At 39.2% G+C, this 19,508-nt stretch overlaps 1 protein-coding gene across 1 annotated transcript in view; it reads left to right on the top strand.

Moving 5' to 3' along the window:
- The window catches only part of DEPTOR (DEP domain containing MTOR interacting protein), a 212,488-nt gene that overhangs the window by 63,694 nt on the left and 129,286 nt on the right, over positions 1–19,508 (top strand). The window contains exons 2-3 of the mRNA XM_069081160.1: positions 17,368–17,546; positions 18,656–18,779. Of these exons, the coding sequence (XP_068937261.1) occupies positions 17,368–17,546; positions 18,656–18,779 (303 nt within the window). The remainder of the gene's footprint in view (positions 1–17,367; positions 17,547–18,655; positions 18,780–19,508) is intronic.

Raw genomic sequence — 19,508 nt, 5'->3', positions numbered from 1 at the left:
AGAGAGAGAGAGAGAGAGAGAGAGAGAGAGAGAGAGAGAGAGAGAGAGAGAGAGAGAGAGAGATGGAGTGGGCCTTGGCAAGAAGAACCACCTTCAAAGGAGAGGATTGGTGCTAATGTAGGTAGGTTTTAGTTTATGGGGTAGGGGAGATGAGGGGACTTGAGACAGACAGCTTCCATTTTCTCCCAAAAAGCAGGAATTGCATTCTGCTGAAAAAGAGGTGAGAGTGTCATTGGCACCTTACCTAGGGGTTTTGGTATAGCTTTTGGGGGGGTTATAGGCAATCAGAGGAGAATAAAAGGATTGCCATGCAGCAGTGAGGGCCCATTTGAGACCAGATAACATGAGTTTGTAGAGGACACCATCAAAAAAACTGTACAGCTTCCTACAGGGTGTTCAGCAGTACAGGAGTAGAAAGAGAATTTAGGTAGGTGGGATGCCCAAGACTGGGGTGACCCAGGATATGAAAAGCCACAAGACAAGGGAAGTCATTAAAGTGAATATCAAGGGGAGAAGGGAGGAAGGAATGTTATAAATGAGAAATAGGCAACCTGACCAGCCTGTGAGAAAGGATATTATTATGAGACAGCCAACCTCAATTTGCCTGGTTTGAGTGGAAGGGGAGCTGTATGCTATCTGTGTACCTCTGGTCCTTTGTTGTCTGCTGGTGTTACCTGAACCTCACCTGTGGACTTGTGTAGCCCTAGCTTCCTGGCTCCAGAGAATCACATAACCTCAGTAAAGAGCCTGGATTAGTAATCACCCTTCATTCTAGACCATAGAGCCTTTTCTTTCAGCAGATTAGATTTTCTGTCCTTAAGGAGGTTCCCAATAGGGTAGAGCTATCAAAGCTTTGAAGTAGAAAATTCCCCACCTTACCTAAAGAAGCAAGGCCCACTTGACCAGATGGAGCCCAAGGCTAAGAAGTCCTGGGCCCTTTAATTGCTTCTGTCCCCATGACACACTGTTTCATCTCTCTGTGCCAGTTTCTTCACTTGTTAGATGGGAAAAAGATTTATCATCTGACTCCTTCACAGGTGTGGTGTCTAAACAGAATTAAGGACATGAGCTTCATGGAAAAGTGCTGTGTAAGCAGAAAAGTCGCCGATCCTATTATTAATTGGTATATAGCCTGAGGCCTCAGGAGCCAACTGTTTCATTAGAAAAGAAAACACCTTAGAAAAGAGATGAGAGGGAAACAAAAATTAGTGTAATTGTAAAAGGTGTGAGATGCAATAAATTGAAGACTTTGGAATCTCTCTAACTGGACACTGTATTTCTAGAGATTAAAAGGGACAAAGTGTACATATTAATGATGTATCTTTTAAAAATATCTCATATATAGATATGTATGCATATTATATACACATATTTGTGTATACACAATCTTGTTTACATGTATGTGTGTGCATATTACACTTAGCAGTGATTCTCCTAGGGTAGTTTGAAATAGCCACATTCCTTATCTCCTAGAAATTTTATATAAAGTGAATATTGTTTTAGACCAACATAGAATTCAATTCAATTTGATTCTGCAAGTATTTATTGAGTTCCTCTTAATTATCTTCCAAACACTGTGATGGGCGCTGGGGATTCAAAACCAAAATGAAACAGATCCTGCCTTCAGGTAGCTTATGTTCTACTGAATGAATGGCAGGCCTCCTTCAAGCTGCTCTAATTATCTGCATTATGTAAAATATCTGTTTGGTTTCTAATGTTTCCTATTTTCTTAGCCTTGTTAGAGAATGTCATTATTCACAAAGGGCTTTGTACTCTTTAACCATCTAAAACCTAAAGTAGACAGAAGACCAGGTGCTATCCCCATTTAGTACAGGAATATTATCCCTGGAAACATTCTTGATGAGGAATAAAGTATATGCTGCCTGAAACATAGGGGATAGGGGCCAGACCTGTGTTTTCATCAGTATAAGGATCATCCTGGGTAAGTAAACTTCCTCTACTGATTCAGGTCTTCACCTTCTCTGAAACCTGTAGTCATAGAGAGTAGTTCAGAGCACTGAGAGGGTAAGTGACTTGCCCAGGGCCATGTTTGTTGTGGGGGGGGGGGGGGGGGGAAATGGCTTGAAGGATCTTCTTGCCTTCAAGGCCAGCTTTCTTATCCACCATGGCAGATTACTTCTTGCTTCATGAAACACAGAATACAGAATTAGACCTGATCTCTTCCCTACTGGGCTTGCCATCTAAATTACACTTGTAGACAAGATACAGAGGGTAGCTTTTTTTTTCTCCTTAAAGCTCTAGGAGAATTTACTGGAAAATCTTACTATAGAGTCAATGACTTTCTTACCCAGTCTGTCCCTGACTCAGGGAGCCATGTACCATATTTCCTGAATACCAATGATGTTTTACTAGTGTAATATTTTAAGTAACCTGTGTAACACAGAAAAACCCTACCAAGATGGTTAATAAAATGCTTGTTGATGGATTGTTGCAAATAGTTTTCAAAAATCATTCTCCATGGCTAATATTCAGGAAAATAAGGTTGAGCTTTGAGAATAGTAAGGCTATAGTTGCTGTCCATAGCTCTAATGAAGGTATCAGGCCTCACCCATTCTCAAACTGCCTCTAGGCAGAATAGAAAAGGAAAGATACCCAGAGGTTCAGGGGGTGTACAGACTAGAGTCAGGACGATCTGAATTTAAATCCAGCCTTAGACGAGTAGTAACTGTGTGACCTTGGACAAGTCATTTAATCTCTGCTTATCTTAGTTTCTCATCTGTAAAATGAGAATAATAGTACCTATCTCCCAAGTTTGTTGTAAGGATGAAGTGAGATAATATATGTAAAGCACTTAGCAGAGTGTCTGGTATATATAAAGAGCTATATAAATGTTAACATTATTATTATTAGGCCACAGAGTCGATTGTATTGGAAGAAGGGGAAACAAATCAAGTCAGAGGAAGCTTCTCAGTGGCACAGGAGTGTGGATCTGGGAGGTTCCTAGGTGCTTCTACCTCTACATGTGTATTGTGTTCCCTTGCTTGGTATCTCCCTTGGGAAAGGCTTCTCCCTCCAGATATAAGCTGTAAACTGCCTAAGGCCATAGATACAAAATACACCAAAAGATGGGGTGATAATGACTTTGTGTCATAAGGTCCCTAACAATTGTGTCCTTGACATCCCATAGCCTCTGAGCCCCTTCCTTATGTTTTTGGATCTGTAACATAGGTTGCAGGTCCCTGACATTTTCTTTTGCCTACTGAAATTGCATTAGCTTTCTGCTTATGACCACTACCACAGTCCTTCTTTCCTACGTGCTTACTGCTACCTACATCATCAGGTGGGAAGAAGACAAGAATTTATTTGGCTGATGCAAAAGAAAACAAGAGGCAGAAAAATCTATCAAATTTCCCATCCAACTTTCTTCTTTTCTTCCTTCCTTTCTTCCTTCTTTCCTTCCACCCTTCCTTTCTTTTTCTCTTTCTTTCTTTCTTTTTTGGCATCATTAGCACAATCTTTAATGAAATTATTTACCATTTCAATGATTTCTCTTTTGGTCCATTAATTCTAAGAGATTGAATTATTTAATCTACAACTAATTTTAATCCTTTCTTTTATGGCCCTTTTTAAAATAAAATTTTTATTGTATTGTGGTCGTAAAGAATGTGTTAATATCTGTTTTTTGGTCTGTTTTATGAGGTTTTCATGTTTTTATGACCTTTATATGGTGCCACCCAAGTGTCATTGAAAGTCTTCTTCCAAGCTAATTTTACTGAGACACCAGACTTGTGACTCAATATTCATTATCATGGCTTGGTTTTTCTGAATGACTTGAGCAAACTGCAATGTCCAGGTTTTCTAATTCAGAAGATGCAAATGTGAGCCATTAACCACATATGGAGTCAACAATAGCTGTAAGTTAAAATCACACAAGCAATATCACACAAATCACACAGCTTACACTTTGAGCCCACTATTTGGCTTGCAGTGCTTTTTAATTATAGTATTCACTTTGGCTGAGATTTATAATGCTTTAAAAAAAAAAACAACATGTCATTTCATTCCCCTTTTGCTGTTGCTTCTCTGTCAGCTACGATTCTCCAGTAATTTGGGGAGGCAATTATTTCTATGTTTTTTATTATATCAACTTATAGCAGATATTATGAATTTCAAAACTTTGTATCTATGATCTTATGGGTATGACTATTCTTTCCACTGGTAGAGATCATACCCTTCAATGCTTTTTATGATCTTTGATGCTATTTTACCTTAATACTTTCTGAGAATCCTCTAACATGCCAGAGGCTTTCACCTGGATTTTTTTTTTCAATTTTTCGAGGGTAGAAGCACGCTGCCTGGTGTTTATCTTCTGCTCCTCATTCTTCCAATGTGACCAGATGTAGCAGCAAGCGCCCCAGCATCCCCAGGATGGATACTAGCACAGGGTCTTGGATCTGCTTTTCTAAAGGAAAGCACCTCAAAATGGGTTAACAATCTTACTTTAATCAAACACACATCATTTACCTAGTTCAGGGGAAAAAGTCAACACCCTGAACTTCAGAGAATACAAACAGAAGTTACAAGCAAATAGAGAAACACATAAGCAGACAGGGCTTCTAGCTGTCTAACCATTACATCCATACCTTGTCAGTTACCAGAGAGGTAAGCACCAACATCTGGGTTTTCAAAGCCAGGGGGCTCAAAGGCTGCCCAGAATCTCATCTGGTCAAATCACACAAGTCTTCCCAAAGTGAGCCCTAAAGCAAAACCTCACATCAGGGTATATATAGCCTTCTCCTGGGTCAGAGAATGTCACAACCCTTGTGACCCACCACCCAATCACAAAGTAACAAGGTGTGGGCATTCCTGAAAAACAAGCCTCCCTCTACAGGCTCCAGGTGAGCACATTCAGCCTATTAGGGGGCAGAGTATATTCTCAAACCAAGGAAAGTTCTCAGAGTCACTTAAGCCTATCAAAGGGCCAAGGGGCAAGGAAGATCTTCAGATTCCTGTACCCATAACACCAAACTACTTCCTTTTATGGTGATACCTGTCATTTCCTTTCTTGTGTCTAACTTGTTGGTAACATGCTTCAGTGTACTTAATACCATGATGTGTCTTTCCATTATTCTTTGGGCTTACTTCAGTTCTTATTCTTCTGTAATTGTGGTACTTGGAAAGAATATTGGAGTTAAAGGTACATGTATCTTGGCATCATTGAAAGCATTGCTTAGTTTACCAAATGCAATCCATCCAGTTCCTCTCCTGTTCAATTCTTAGCCAAGTGCATTGTTCACTTGTAGACAGATTTCATACAAGTGGACAATGGGTATCTTAAGAGATATTCATTAAATGTCATGTTGTCATCTAGGCAATGAGTTTTTTTCATCTACTTTGGAAATGGCTTGTCTGATTTCTTTCAAATGACTATGAATTTAAAGGAGAATTTGTAATGTTTCAGGGTTTAATGCAGTCTGAATCATATCATGCCTTGTGAAAAGAAGCATTTGGAATATCTTGTAATCAATAAAGAATATTGCTATGCAGAATATCATTTATGACACCAGAGAACATGCTTATTGTTGTTTGGTTGTTTAAGTTGTGTCTGACTCTTTGTGACCCTATTTGGGGTTTTCTTGGCAAAGATACTGGAGTAGTTTGCCATTTACTTCTCCAGATGAGGAAACTGAGGCAAACAGGGTTATGTGATCTGTCCAGGGTCACACAGATAGTAAGTGCCTGAACACACTAGATAAGAATATTCCTGTTTTATACCTTGATCAATGCTGAATTTGAACAAAGCTATCTCTATGATCACACCTGCCATAGCATCTTGTGAGATTTTAATGTGTGTGTAAGAGACATCTTATTCAAGAAAGTTTTAAGGCTGCATCTGTTCCCAAGTCAGATGCTTTTAGGGAAAAATAAAGAAGTGGGATCTTTTCTTCTCCATATCTCCCAGTCAATTGTGTGACTTAAGTTGTAATCTGCGTAAGAAAATGATCTGTGAAAGTTTGTTTCCATTTCATGTCTTCATCAAGAATGCCTTCAATGTGTATACAGACCCTTACACAGATTTTATAGAGATGAGGAAATAGGTATAAGAGTTGTTAGTTACTAATGTCTTTTCAGAAGGCTTTTTGGGGCTCAAAGTACTGTCTGTGATGTTTTTCACTTTTTTGGAGGATTCCTCTCTTTGAAATACCCTGAAAATCGGTCACTAAATACCTTTAAAATGTGTTGCCTCCAATATGGTTTTCTTTTTTGTGTCTCTGGTGGGGTCATGCAACTTTTCCTGGACAACTGTCATTTCTTCATATGTGGATCTTAGATGAGAGATTCCAAAAGAGGTGCTTCTAACATTATGGTGGATGAGAGTAGATCATTATAGAACCAACAGCACATGTGCTATTTCTGGTCCTTTTTCATTTAACAAATGATGTCAGGATGATCAGCTTGAGTTGGGTCTCATTCCATTTTCTGTTTAAGTGCTTTTCTTGGTTTTGTGAGGCAGGATTGCTTATTATCTTCTTTCCCCCTCTTCTGTAATGTTTGTCAAATAACTTTATACTCTAAACTCAAGTTGTCCTGGGCTATTTTGTATCATCTTATCAAAGAAATGTTTTTACGGCCAGAATGGTTTCTAGACTCCTTTAACCTCTTGTTTTTCCATTGATTAAATTTCTCTGGGAAATGGTGTTATAGTCAATGTCTTTTTTCCCCCACTTATCATTTTTTGATGTTGACAACTTAGTTAAAAATGCTGGCCTGGAGCTGCTATAGTCACATAGAGTATTTTCTTCTTATTCTGTCCTTATTTTAATTTGGTGTTGATTTTGACCTTTGTGTCAAAGTCAGATTGAAAAGGAACAAGTATTTCATACATAAGGATTCTTGCCACTGCAAATTAACTTTTTTTTTAAATTACACACACACACACACACACACACACACACACACATATATATATATATATATATGTGTGTGTGTATATTTTTATATTCATCTTCTTATGCCAGCATCTGATGTTGAGTCTCTGGGCACTTAGACTTAGCAGACTGTGTGTTGCCAGGCCTATATTCTAAGCCCTTCCAGTTTGTAAAGACTCTTATAGACCTTCTGCCTTTGTGAACTCAGCATCACCTCCTGTGATAGTAATGGCAATTAAAGATTCCCCTGTATTGGCTTGGTTTTCAAATTGATTGTGTTAAAACCCAGAGCTTGTTAATCCCACCTGTGGGATGGACTTGTTGATGTGAAAAGAAAGTCCTGAACTGGGAGGAGCTGGTGACATAGATTTGGAGAGACAGGAGAGAGGCAGAAGAACTTTTTGGAAGCAGCACCTCGTGGAGGCAGAGAGAGACTGAGAGAATTGTTGGGGGCCACTTTGAATTGCCCTGGACTTTTGAGACCTGCCCCCTAAGCTGCCAAGGACTGAGGAGACATGGCTGTTTTGCTGGTACTTTGTCTGTCTGTTTTGATGTTGTTTTGCCAGATTTGTCCACTGGTGAAAGACAGTCCTGTTGTTGAAGAAGTCCTGGAACCTGGCTTTTGGTTAAGAAGCCCTGAGACTGTCCTGCAGACAGAGAGTGAATACTGTCCACTGGTGAAGGACAGTGCTGTTGTTGCAGGGGTCTGGAGACTGTCCTGCAGACAGAGTGAATACTGTCCACTGGTGAAGGACAGTGCTGTTGTTGCAGGGGTCTGGGAACCTTTCTGTTGGTTCAGAAGCCCTGAGTTGTTGTATGTTTACAGAAATCCTGGGAGAGGGTTTTGCTAATGTTTTCAAGGGTTCTAGGACTGTTCTACAGACAGAGGATGAATTAAGGAAGAGACTGGCAATGTATCTTGTGGCCTTGCTAAGCCTTGTCTCCCCAGGAACTAAGATTGCTGAGAACTTGCCTCCTGTCAAGATGAAGAAAAGACCTCCATTTGGGTATTAGGTTCTGTGCTTAAACTTGATGTAACTCTGGGGTGGATTCAATTGTGATCCAGGGGTGGGGAACTTTTGACCTTTTTGTGTTCTATGGTTGAACAAATGAATGTACTTTACTTAGATTGGAAATAATCTCCATTTGAGAAGAGGGGCTTTGTGGTGGACTAAAAGAAGGTACAGCCTAGGGGTGGAGTAGTATTTAGAACAGGGACTTTGTAACTGATTGAATGATTGGAAGGTCCTGGGGTGGGGTAGTACTTGGAGATTATTTAATCACCCTTAGTAAATGCTGTATTTTGAATGATGTCATGTTTTGACCTTCTCTGTTCTTGGTTTGTCACTGAATAAAATGGAGAGCACCTATGCTGGTATTCTGAACCTTGGGAAGTTGCCTTTCCATGGCATTATATTACACCTCCACACCTTGATGAGCTGCTAGAGGAGAACTTTATTAATCAAGGAAGAATAAATTATCTTTGTTCTCTTGAAAGAGGAAATTAACTGATGCAATTTTAGCTGTTCCTTAGCTGGACAGAAATAGTACATGCAGAATTACCTTTTGTCTAGAGCATTTTGACCAGCTGCCTGAAAATAATGAGTGGAAGATTTTATACTTGTATTTCATATTTAAATTTCTTAACCACTGGGATAAAAAATGGGGTAATAATAGAAATGCTTATATTCTTAGCTGTTCATTGATTGGCCTTTGTCATCATTTGTGATGTTCCTTTTGTAACCCATAAAGGGTCCAACACAATTTGGGCACTTTTTTTGGCTAAATAATCAGTGAATGAAAAATAAACAAATAAATAAATAATCAGTGAATACTTGATAAGTAATAACAATAGTTAACATTTATGTAGTGCTTTAAGGTTCACAGCGTGCCTTATAAATATTATTTCATTTTATCCTCATAACATTACAAGGAGATAGGTGGGATTATTATCCCCACTTTACAGGCGAATAAACTGAACCAGAGGGAGGCTGAATGACTTGTCAGAAGTCATACATCTAGTTAGTGTCAAGGCTAGATTTCAACTCAGGTCTTCCTGACTCCAGGTCCAACATTCTATCCATTGCACTACCCAGATGCTTATTAAATGATCATTAGTTATTGATTTTGGCCTGTAGTGTAATTAGTATTCTATCTAACACTTCTTTTTAAATAGGAGAACTTGAATATAAAATTCTTCAGTAGGGCTCAGAAAATCAACTTTGCAAATATAGGACAGCAGACATAACCAGACAACAGTTTCTTTGAAAAAGAATCACAGGTGCAGTGAATAGAGCACTGGCCCTGGAGTCATGAGGACCTGTTCAAATAAGTTCAAATATGGCCTCAGACACTTGACCCTTACTAGCTGTGTGACCTTGGGCAAGTCACTTAACCCCCTCCAAAAAGAAAAGAATCAGAGGTCTTGGTGAACAGCAAGCTTATTAGGATTCAAAGGTGTGACATGACAGACTAAAAACTCAATGGTTTCCCAAGCTACACAAAGAGACAGTCATACTATTAAGAATGGGGATTTTTGCTTCACTTTCCTTTATTCATATCGAATCCAGAATCCAGCATGCTGTATTCCATTACAGCTGCTACATCTGATGAAAGATCTGTGAGGGAACTCCATCTATCAGCACAAATTACAACCAATATCTAATTTAGTAGCTAAGCCTTAGAGAGTTTTCTGAGACTCCCAGCTTGTATCACAGGGAGGATTTGAATCCAGGTTTTCTTGACTGCAAACCCAAGATCTTATCTATTTTGCTATATTAAAAATCTTAATAGTGTTGTTTTTGAGAACAGATTTCATCCTGTATCTATCTATCTATCTATCTATCTATCTATCTATCTATCTATCTATCTATCTATCTATCTATCTATCTGTCTCTCTGTCTGTCTCTGTCTGTCTGTCTCTGTCTGTCTATCTGTCTGTATACTATGAATAAAAGTAATGCTACCAAAAAAAATGAAACAGATTTCCACAAATTAAGCCACATGACGTTTCTCAGCCTCAGCTTCCTCATGTATAAAATGGGGATAATAACACCTCCTAAGGTGATTGTAAAGATCAAATAAGATAACAGGTAACACACTTGGTGCTATATGTAAGTGCTAGCTATTAGTCATTGAGCCAGAATTGGTTATTAAAGGAAATTAAGACCTTTTGGAGATATATCTAACCTATGAGGATGACCTTTTGGAGGGTAACTAACTAACTTCCTACAAAATTCCCTTTGAGGCCACTGTCAGAAACAGAATCCTAGATTTGGAGGAACCCAGAGTAGCAGGGGTTTTTTTTCCTTGCCCTTTTCCCAAAAGATCTAGTTTTTTATAATCACTGTTTAAATTTTTATTTCTCTGTCCAGATAGAAGAAAAACACATGGTGACTTTTGATCATGAGCTACTTACCTAAGAGGAACTATCTAAAAATATATAATATGGACTTTGTTGGTTGAATCCAACTCTTGCCTTATGGCTTTAGTTATCATCAGAATCACATTTTTTATATTTCCTGACTGATCTTGATTTCCATTACATAGCTCCACCTGGATGCCCTGACAAATAGAGGTTAAGTGACTTGCCCAGGGTCACACAGCTGGTAAGTGTCTGGGGTCACATTTGAACTCAGTGTTTACTGACTCTCCTCAGCACTCTAAGTTACAGCTCTGTTTGTCTGCCTAGGAGGGGTGGGGAAGCTTATGCCTCAAGGCCACATGTGGCCTTCTAGGTCCTTGGGTACAGCCTTTTGACTAAATCCAAGTTTTACAGAATAAATCCTTTTATTAAGGGGATTTGTTTTGTGAAGTTTGGATTCCAGTCAAAAGGCCGCTGCCCTTGAGTTCCTAGAGGGCCACATGTGGCCTTGAGGCCACAGGTTCCCCACCCCTGGAATAAATGTTTGTTAAATATTCGTTGGTGTTATCACCACTTACTGTTTTTTCCCTTTCCTTTTTCTTTTATTTCCTCCCTGCTTGGGGTTCTAGCACTTATATTCAGAAACTTGGAAATATGCCAGGATCTTGTGGTGAGGAGAAAGTCCCAAATTTCCCTGTACTAGGGATCAGCATGGAGTATAGTATTAAACATAATGCCAGATTTATAAAAGACCAGAGCCTTTTAAAAGACATGTTTAGTGTAAGATCTCACAGATAACTTTCATGTTTCATATTTACTAGTTTCCACTCAAGAAGTTATATAGGAGGTTATAGGATCAGAAGACCACAGATCTAGAAGGGAGCTAGAAAGGCCCAGTAATACAACACCATCATTTTATAGATGAGGGAACTCAGGCACAGGTTGGTTAAGTGACCAAGGTTATATGGGTATTAAGTATCACAGACAGGATTTGAACCCGGATCCTCAGACCCCAAAACCAGTACTCTTTCCATTGTACCCTTCTCCTCTCTTCTTTATTCCTCACACATTCCTCTTCTATCAAATTATGAATAAGGGGTTATACATTTCTGATTTGTTAACAAATTAGAATTCATGTGTCATGGATCCCTGACAGGCATTATGTCTAAGAATTAATGCATAACAGTCTGCCAGCCTGAATATTTTTCAACCAATTAGGCAGTGTTCTTGTCACTGTATTAATTAAAAGAAGCTGTAGCACTGATTTAGCAGCAGTCTAATTATTCTTATTTCTATTACAGGTCTTTTTTTTTTCTCATTTCAGATTTATATTCACAGGAATGAATTTTCCTGAAAAACTAAAAGTATAGATAGACCTGGCCATCCTTGAACTTGCTTCAAAGATGCCTTCTGAGGATGAGTCCCTCCTTCCTAAAGGCACTAAGTTCTTTTTCTTTTTTTTAATCTGTTTTTGGAGTAGGGAAGGCAGGGCAATTGGGGTTAAGTGACTTGCCCAAGGTCACACAGCTAGTGTGTGTTAGTTAGCTAGTAAGTGTTAAGTGTCTCATTCCACATTTGAACTCAGGTCCTCCTAATGGCACTAAGTTCTATAGGGAAGGGACAACTGTGCATCACAAGAAAGCATTTTTTTTTTCTCCTGGTCCTTTCAAGGTTAATGTCTGGCCTCCTCTACAAATCCTTCTTCCTCCCTCCCTGACTTTTCATTTTCCTTCCTTTGTTTATCCAGTTCCTATAAAGATATGACATTGTTGGGTTTGGTGGAACATGCCTATATCACTGCTACTGGGGAGGCCAAGGCTGGTGGATCATTTGAACTTAGGAGTTTTGAGGTGTAGTAGACTAAACCAAATGGGTGTCTAGAACAAGTCTAGCACCAATATTGTGTCCCCAGGGTGGGGGAGTTGGAGCTGCCAGGCTACCTAAGGAAGGGAGAACCAGCCTTGGTCAGAAATAAAGGTCAGAGCTTCTGTACTAATCAGCAGTGGGATTGAGACCATGAGCAGCCACTGTACTTGCAGTCTGGATGAGATAGGGAGACTTGGGTCCTCAAAACAAATACAAAGATGTGGAAGTGTTTAGACAACCTACTATGGGACAAGAACTTCCTTGAATTTTTCATCCTTTACTGCAGTACCATGCAGAGATGACAAAGGTAGGGATGAGGCAGAGTGGGGAGACCTTTGGGGATCACAGATATAGAGCTGAAAGCAATCCCAGAGACCATATGGTTCAACCTCCCACCTTTCTCATTTTATACATGAGGAAACCAAATCTTAGAAAGATGAAGTTATTTGACTAAGGTCATACAGGTAATATAGGAATTTAGGTCCTCTGGCTTCCCCTGTAGCAGTTTTTCTCATCCCTCTTCATTGCTAATGAACTCTCATCCTGTCCTGTATCTTATTAGTGTAGGGAACTCCTGGTGTGGTAACTTTCCACCAAAGCACCTTGCATCTTGTAACTAAATCCTTGGGAATTGCCTGAGGTAATACAGATTAAATGACTTGTCCAAAGTCACACAGCTAGTGTGTGTTGGAGGCAGGATTTGAACCAAAGCCTATCTGACTCCATGTCCAACATTCTTCCCTAAATTCTTGCTAAATTAAATAGTTTCTTAATAAAGGTTTGTTGACTTAAATGGGTTTTCTCCAGAGCACATCAGACAAAATGTTTTGCAGCTTTAGATATGAAGGGTTAAGGATGGGCAGAGATCCATTGTTCTTGCCAGTTTGCATATCCCTGAACCTCATAATTAAATCAATTATATAAATGTATAATATATAAATTTATATTTATATTATTTATATATTATATCTAAATTATGTAATATATGCTACATATAAACATGTTTATATATAGTATTTCTATATATAAATATAATTAAATTCAACAAACATTCACTGAATTTCTGTTGTGTGCAAATGGCTATGCTAGGCAGTGGAGGAGATTAAAGGGTTGAGATATGACATGAACCCCATCTTCAACAAATGCAATTCACCCACTGTATTCATACAGGGCATTCTGTTGGTTTTGGGGAGGGGAGATACAAAGTGTAGACAAGGTCAGTGTCCTGATGGAGTTGGTACTCTGCTAGGGGAATAAATATATAGAGAGAACTAGGCTTCTCAATATTAAGTGTTAAATGAAGTTAGTACTTTATATATGCCTGTTGACTGACTTTAGAGGGTTGTAAAAAAAAGTGTTATGTGAGGTCTGAGGGGAAAGGTCATTACTGACCGGCGAAATCAAGGAAGCGTTTATAAAAGAGATGGCATTTGAGCTGATCCTTAAAGATATATAGGGATTTAAGAAGTGAAGATAGGCAGGATTTTCAAGCATTGTGAAAAGGGTTAGAAAAAGCAGGGAGACAGAAGAACATGGGTGTCATGGCTAGGGAGTGGAATTCATTTAAGAGTGTAACATGAAATAAGGCTGGAAAGGTATTGGTGGTTCCATATTTCAGATGGCTTTAAATGCTAGGTAGTGACATTTAAACTTCACTTGGTAGGCAGAAGAGAGTTGCAGAAAATTTTTGAGCAGAGGTATGAATGATATGATCATTTTTATGCAAAAGGAAGATTATTCTACCAGTGATATGAAGGAGAGATTGGAGACAGAGATTGGAGAGAGAGAGAGAGAGAGAGACAGAGAGAGAGAGAGAGAGAGAGAGAGAGAGAGAGAGAGAGAGAGAGAGAGAGAGAGAGAGAGAGAGAGAGAGAGAGAGAGAGAGAGAGAGAGAGAGAGAGAGAGAGAGAGCGAGAGAGAGAGAGAGAGAGAGAGAGAGAGAGAGAGAGAGAGAGAGAGAGAGAGAGAGAGAGAGAGAGAGAGAGAGAGAGAGACAGAGAGACAGAGAGAGAGAGAGACAGAGAGAGAGACAGAGAGAGAGAGACAGAGAGAGAGACAGAGAGAGAGAGAGAGTCAACAGTGAGAAAACCAGTTAGGAGTCTTTAGGAATAACACAGGTAGGTCAGAATGAGAGCCTTGATTAGCTAGCAGTGGCAATCAAGAAGATAGGACAAATGAGAGGGGTGTAGCAAAGGTAGAACTGATGGGGTTTGGTACTTAAATGTACAGGAGAAGTGAGAGAGACAGGGGGAGTCAAAGATAGCTCCAAGGTCTTAAACTTGGAAAGCAGGTTAAATGATGGTACCATAGACGAGTGAAATAAGAACGAGGAGGTAAGAAGATAAAAATGATGACAGATGACATTTATATAGCTCATTCAGGTTTGCAAAGCAATTTGGGGGGGAGGGGAAGAGAAGAAGCATTTATGTGGGGTCATTATATAGTAGCTCGAGAAACTGTTCCAAGTACTTTACACATATTATCTCATTTGATATTCACAACAACCCTGCCAATTAGGTGCTGTTATTATCTATTTGAGGAAACTGAGGTAAGCATTTTACATTTGAGGAAACTCAAGTAAGCAGAGCTTAAGTGACTTATCTAAGATCACACAACTAACAAGAGTCTAAGGTTGGTTTTGAACTCAGGTCTTGCTGACTCCAGGCCCAGTGCTCTTTCCACCAAGACACCCAGTCACCTAGTACCCAGTTTGCACATATCCTTCCTAAAGATTATATATATCAGTTTTTTGGCCTCTGGTTGAAGACCTCCAACGGAGGGGAATTTGATCACCTCCCAGGGGAGCCCATTCCACTGTTCCAATTGTTGATCTGTTTTCCCTGATATCAGGTCCAAGTTTGGCTCTTTTTAACTTCTATCCATTGGTCCTGGTTCTGCCCCACCAGGGACCAGACTGGGCAAATCCCATCAGTTCTCCACATACCAGCCCTTCATGTCCTCCCAGTTCTTCTCTTCTGCAGACTCACTATGCCCAGCTCCTTCATGCTGTGCTCATGTGATATGAACTCATCACCCTTCACTGTATCCTAGTTGCCCTCTTGTAGAGGTTCTCCAGTTTGTCAATGTCCTTCTTTAAACTCTAGTGCCCAGAAATGAGCCCAGTTGTCCAGATGTAGTCTGACCAGTCTGGAGAACAGAGGGATGACCGCCCGCTTCACTCTTAAAGCTTTGCCTCTTGTGATGCAGCCTAAGATCACAGTAACTTCATGGCCTGTCGTACAACTCTGGTGACTCACATTGAGCTGGAAGTCCAATAAAGGTTCCAGTACAATATTGCCAAGATAGAATAAACAGACTTTTTTTTCTTTTTTTTTTTTGGAGGGGGGAAGGCAGGGCAGTTGGGGTCAAATGATTTGCCCAAGGTCACATGGCTAGTGTTAAGTGTCTGAGACCAGATTTGAATCTTGACTCCAGGGCTGGTGCTCTATTCACTGCACCACCTAGCCACCCCATAAACAGACTATTGACACCTAATTGCCTGTAGATAGGAGAGATAGTTAGGTGGTGCAGTTTATAGAGCTCTGGGCCTGAAGTCTCCAGCCTCACTTACTAGCTGTATGACATTAGGCAAATCACTTAACCTCTTTGCCTCAGTTTCCTTAACTGTAAAATGAGGATAATAATAGTACTGGCTATGCAGGGTTGTTGTGAGATTTAAATGAGATAATATTTGTAAAGTGCTTGGCATATAATAGGTGCTATATAAATACTAGTGATTATTGTTGTTGTTGTTAATCAGAGATGCCTGAAGTTTTAAGCCTGGGTGGCTGGTACAATGGGAAAAAAAAGGAAAAATACTAGCTTTGGAAACAGAAGGTTTTTGGTTTTTTTTGTTGTTCAGTTGTTTTCAGTTGTATCCAAATATTCGTGACCCTGTTTGGGGTTTTCTTGGCAAACATACTAGAATGGTTTGCCATTTCCTTCTCTAGATCATTTTACAGATGAGAAAACTGAGGGAAACAGGGGAAATGACTTGACCAGGGTAACAGAACTAGTAAGTTTCTGAGGCCAGATTTGAACTCAGGAAGATGAGTCTTCCTGATTCCATGTCCAGCACTCTGTCCACAGAGGACCTGGGTTAAAATCCTGTTTATGATAATTTACTGCACATGGTAGTTTGGGCAAATCACCTAACTCCCCTGGGCTTCAGTTTCATCACCTGTAAAATGACAGGGTCAGAGATGACTGACTTGAGCTATAGCTCCATTGAACCTATCGGTGCCATCCCTAGAAATATGCAATGACTTTAGGGCTTCCAGGACATATCCCTTCCATTCAGCTCAATTCAATTCAATTCAATTGAAGAAACATTTAGTAATGAATATCTGGTGGCTGGTTTTTAAAAAACCAGGAAAGGCCTCTTGTTAGAGGTGACCTTGGGAACCAAGGGCTTCCAGGTGAGGAGACGGAGCAGTGCAGGCATAGGAGGCAACTTGTGCAATGACATGCATAATTGGAAATGGAATGGTGTGTATGGAGAACAAGCAGTCGAGCTTGGCAGGAATATAGTGAGCAAGGAGAGTGATGTGAAAAACCATCTTGGAAAGATGGGTTGGATTTAGAATAAGAAAACCTTAAATGCAGAAAAAAGGAATTAAAAAAATTTATCCTAAAATCAATAGGGAACCACTAAAGCTACTTGAGCATTGGAGTAACATAGATCTGTGCTTTAAGAAATATCAATTGAGAGCTATGTGGAATATAGACTGAAAAAGGGGAGGCCAATTAGGAGACCACTGCAATAATCAGCTGAGAAGTTGATGAGACCTTGAACTAGGGTGGTGCTCATGAGAGTGGAGAGGATATAAATGCAAGGAATGAATATAAGACTTGGTAAATATTTGACATGAGGGTGAGGGACAATCATGAGTTGACAGCTGCTGGGTTGCAGATCTGGGTAACCTAGAAATATAGGATATTCTCCAAAGGAGGTGAATTGGAAAAAGAAGAGGTGGGTTTAAGGAGAAAGATGATAATTTCTATTATGGACATATTGTGTTTGAAATACCTAGAGGTCATCCAGGTGGAGGGTGTCTAGAAGGCAATTACTGATGGAGGACTGAATCTCAAGAGAGATGAGGTGTGAATATGGAGATTTGGGAGGCATCTTCCCTGAGGTGGAAGTTCCATCCTAATCTCAGATCTGGATTAGTTGAAATATATTTTTAAATTTACTGTGTTATCTCCAAAATCCAGTTATAACATGATTGTTATTTTTTCTCCCAGGCTCAGGCTACATGAAGAAAAAGTGATTAAAGATCGAAGACATCACCTCAAAACATATCCAAACTGCTTTGTGGCCAAAGAGCTAATTGACTGGCTGATTGATCGAAAAGAAGCTTCTGATAGAGAGACAGCTATTAAACTAATGCAAAAATTGGCAGACCGGGGTATTATTCATCATGGTGAGTCAAATTTTAACATTTCAGCTGAATAAACATTAAATTAATAGATCAGTTTGAGGGGAGAACATCATTCCCAATTTTGAAAAAGAAAAAAAATCAGGATATTCCATATTCATCTTTAGTTGACAAAATAATATATTGGAAGTTTCTCTTTCAGGCTATTTCTTTGAAATGACTTTTTATTTTTTGAGTCCCCTTATCCTACTTGCAGAGGCAATGAAAATAAGTAAAGTGATCTGTTGTTCTCCCAATACTTTTAAAATTTCATGTTTTAAAAACGTATGCAATCTCCCAAAACTTGTTTCACAGACTATTATATATGCACAGATACCTTGAGGCAGCTAGGTGGCATGGTTGATAGAGCCCTAGACTAGAGTCAGTTACAAAGACTCCTTCTCTGAGTTCAAATTTGGCCTCAGAAACTTACTAGCTCTGTGACCTTGGGCAAGTCACACCATCCTGTTTGCCTCAGTTTCCTCATCTGTAAAATGAGTTGGAGAAGGAAATAGTAGACCATTCCAATATCTTTGCCAAGAAACCCTAGATGGAGTCACAAAGATTTGGACACAACTCAAAAATGACTCAACAATTGTAAAACCCTAGACATGTCCATAGTAACCACTTCATAAATGTGCATTGAATTGAACAGAATTACACCAAACACACACATACAGCCCTAATTTAAACAAGTACTTTGTTCTTTCAAGTACTAATCTTTTACCAGCCCTCGTTATCCTCCACAGACAATTCCTTTTTTTTTGCCTTCATTATTCAATATCATGCTTCATTTTCTACAGATGACTGTGTAATTGCTCAGTTTTCTGCTTTGTGTTAAGTCTAGAGAATTGAACTATGACACATAAGTTGAAAAAACTGAGTGTCAGAGAAGGGTCACATAATTTACCTATAGTCACACAGCTAGAAAGTAGCAGCCAGTATATATAGACTCTGATCTGCGGATAACCTTCGATCTTAATGTATATATGATTCACTTATAATTGTGGAGAGTGGAATTTTTTTTATTCCATGCATAGAATAATGATTATTTCATAACAGGAATATATCAGTCTTTTCTACTGAATTTACTTTGCATATATATTGTCTTGCAGTGTGTGATGAGCATAAGGAATTCAAGGATGTCAAACTCTTCTACCGCTTCAGAAAAGATGATGGAACCTTCCCTTTGGATAACGAAGTGAAAGTATTCATGAGAGGACAGAGATTGTATGAAAAGTAGGTTGCATCAGAAATTCTCTATTCTTGATGATACAGTTGACCAGAAGGCCCTTTTGAAGAGTGATGGGGTGATTTGGGGGGCAGCTAAGTGGTATAGTGGATAGAGTGCCAGGCCTGAACTCAGGAAGGCTCAACTTTATGAGTTCAAATCTGGACTCAGACACTTACTAGATGTGTGACCCTGGACAAGTCACTTGATCTTATTTGCCTCAGTTCATGATCTGTAAAATGAACTAGAGAAGGAAATGACAAACCACTCCAGGATCTTTGTCAAGAAAATCTCAAATGGGGGTCATGGAGAATTGGAAACAAGTCAACAACAACAAAGAGTGATCTTTGTATTCCACAATATTCAGTGAATTCTATATGTTTTCTATGGAACCATTACTTAACTGCCCTTTTTAGTATAAGCAAAACAGACCACTCACTTGGTTTTTTTCTTGCAATAAAAAGGAAATGGATTTAGGAAGATTATACAATGAAAACTATTATTTCAATTATATGTCCTATAATTAAATAGCTTTAGCAAATTTCTAAAAGCAAAAGAAAAAAGATGAAGTTTCAAATTTCCATTAAAAATAAGAGCTTACTTGCTGATGCAAATTTTTTCTCAATTAATGACTACCAAAACATGGGGATTTTGCTATAATGATCTATTCATAGATCTTCAGTCTGGTCATTGCTGCCAATACCCTTTCCGCTATCATTCTGGATTCCTAGGGTTGG

The sequence above is a fragment of the Petaurus breviceps genome, unplaced genomic scaffold (assembly GCF_028583685.1).
Source record: "Petaurus breviceps papuanus isolate PSGF00001 unplaced genomic scaffold, PetGlider_PUasm1.0 98, whole genome shotgun sequence".
Lineage (NCBI taxonomy): Eukaryota > Metazoa > Chordata > Mammalia > Diprotodontia > Petauridae > Petaurus > Petaurus breviceps.
Note: the sequence above shows the minus strand (reverse complement) of the source record. Positions and strands in the feature narration are given on the sequence as shown.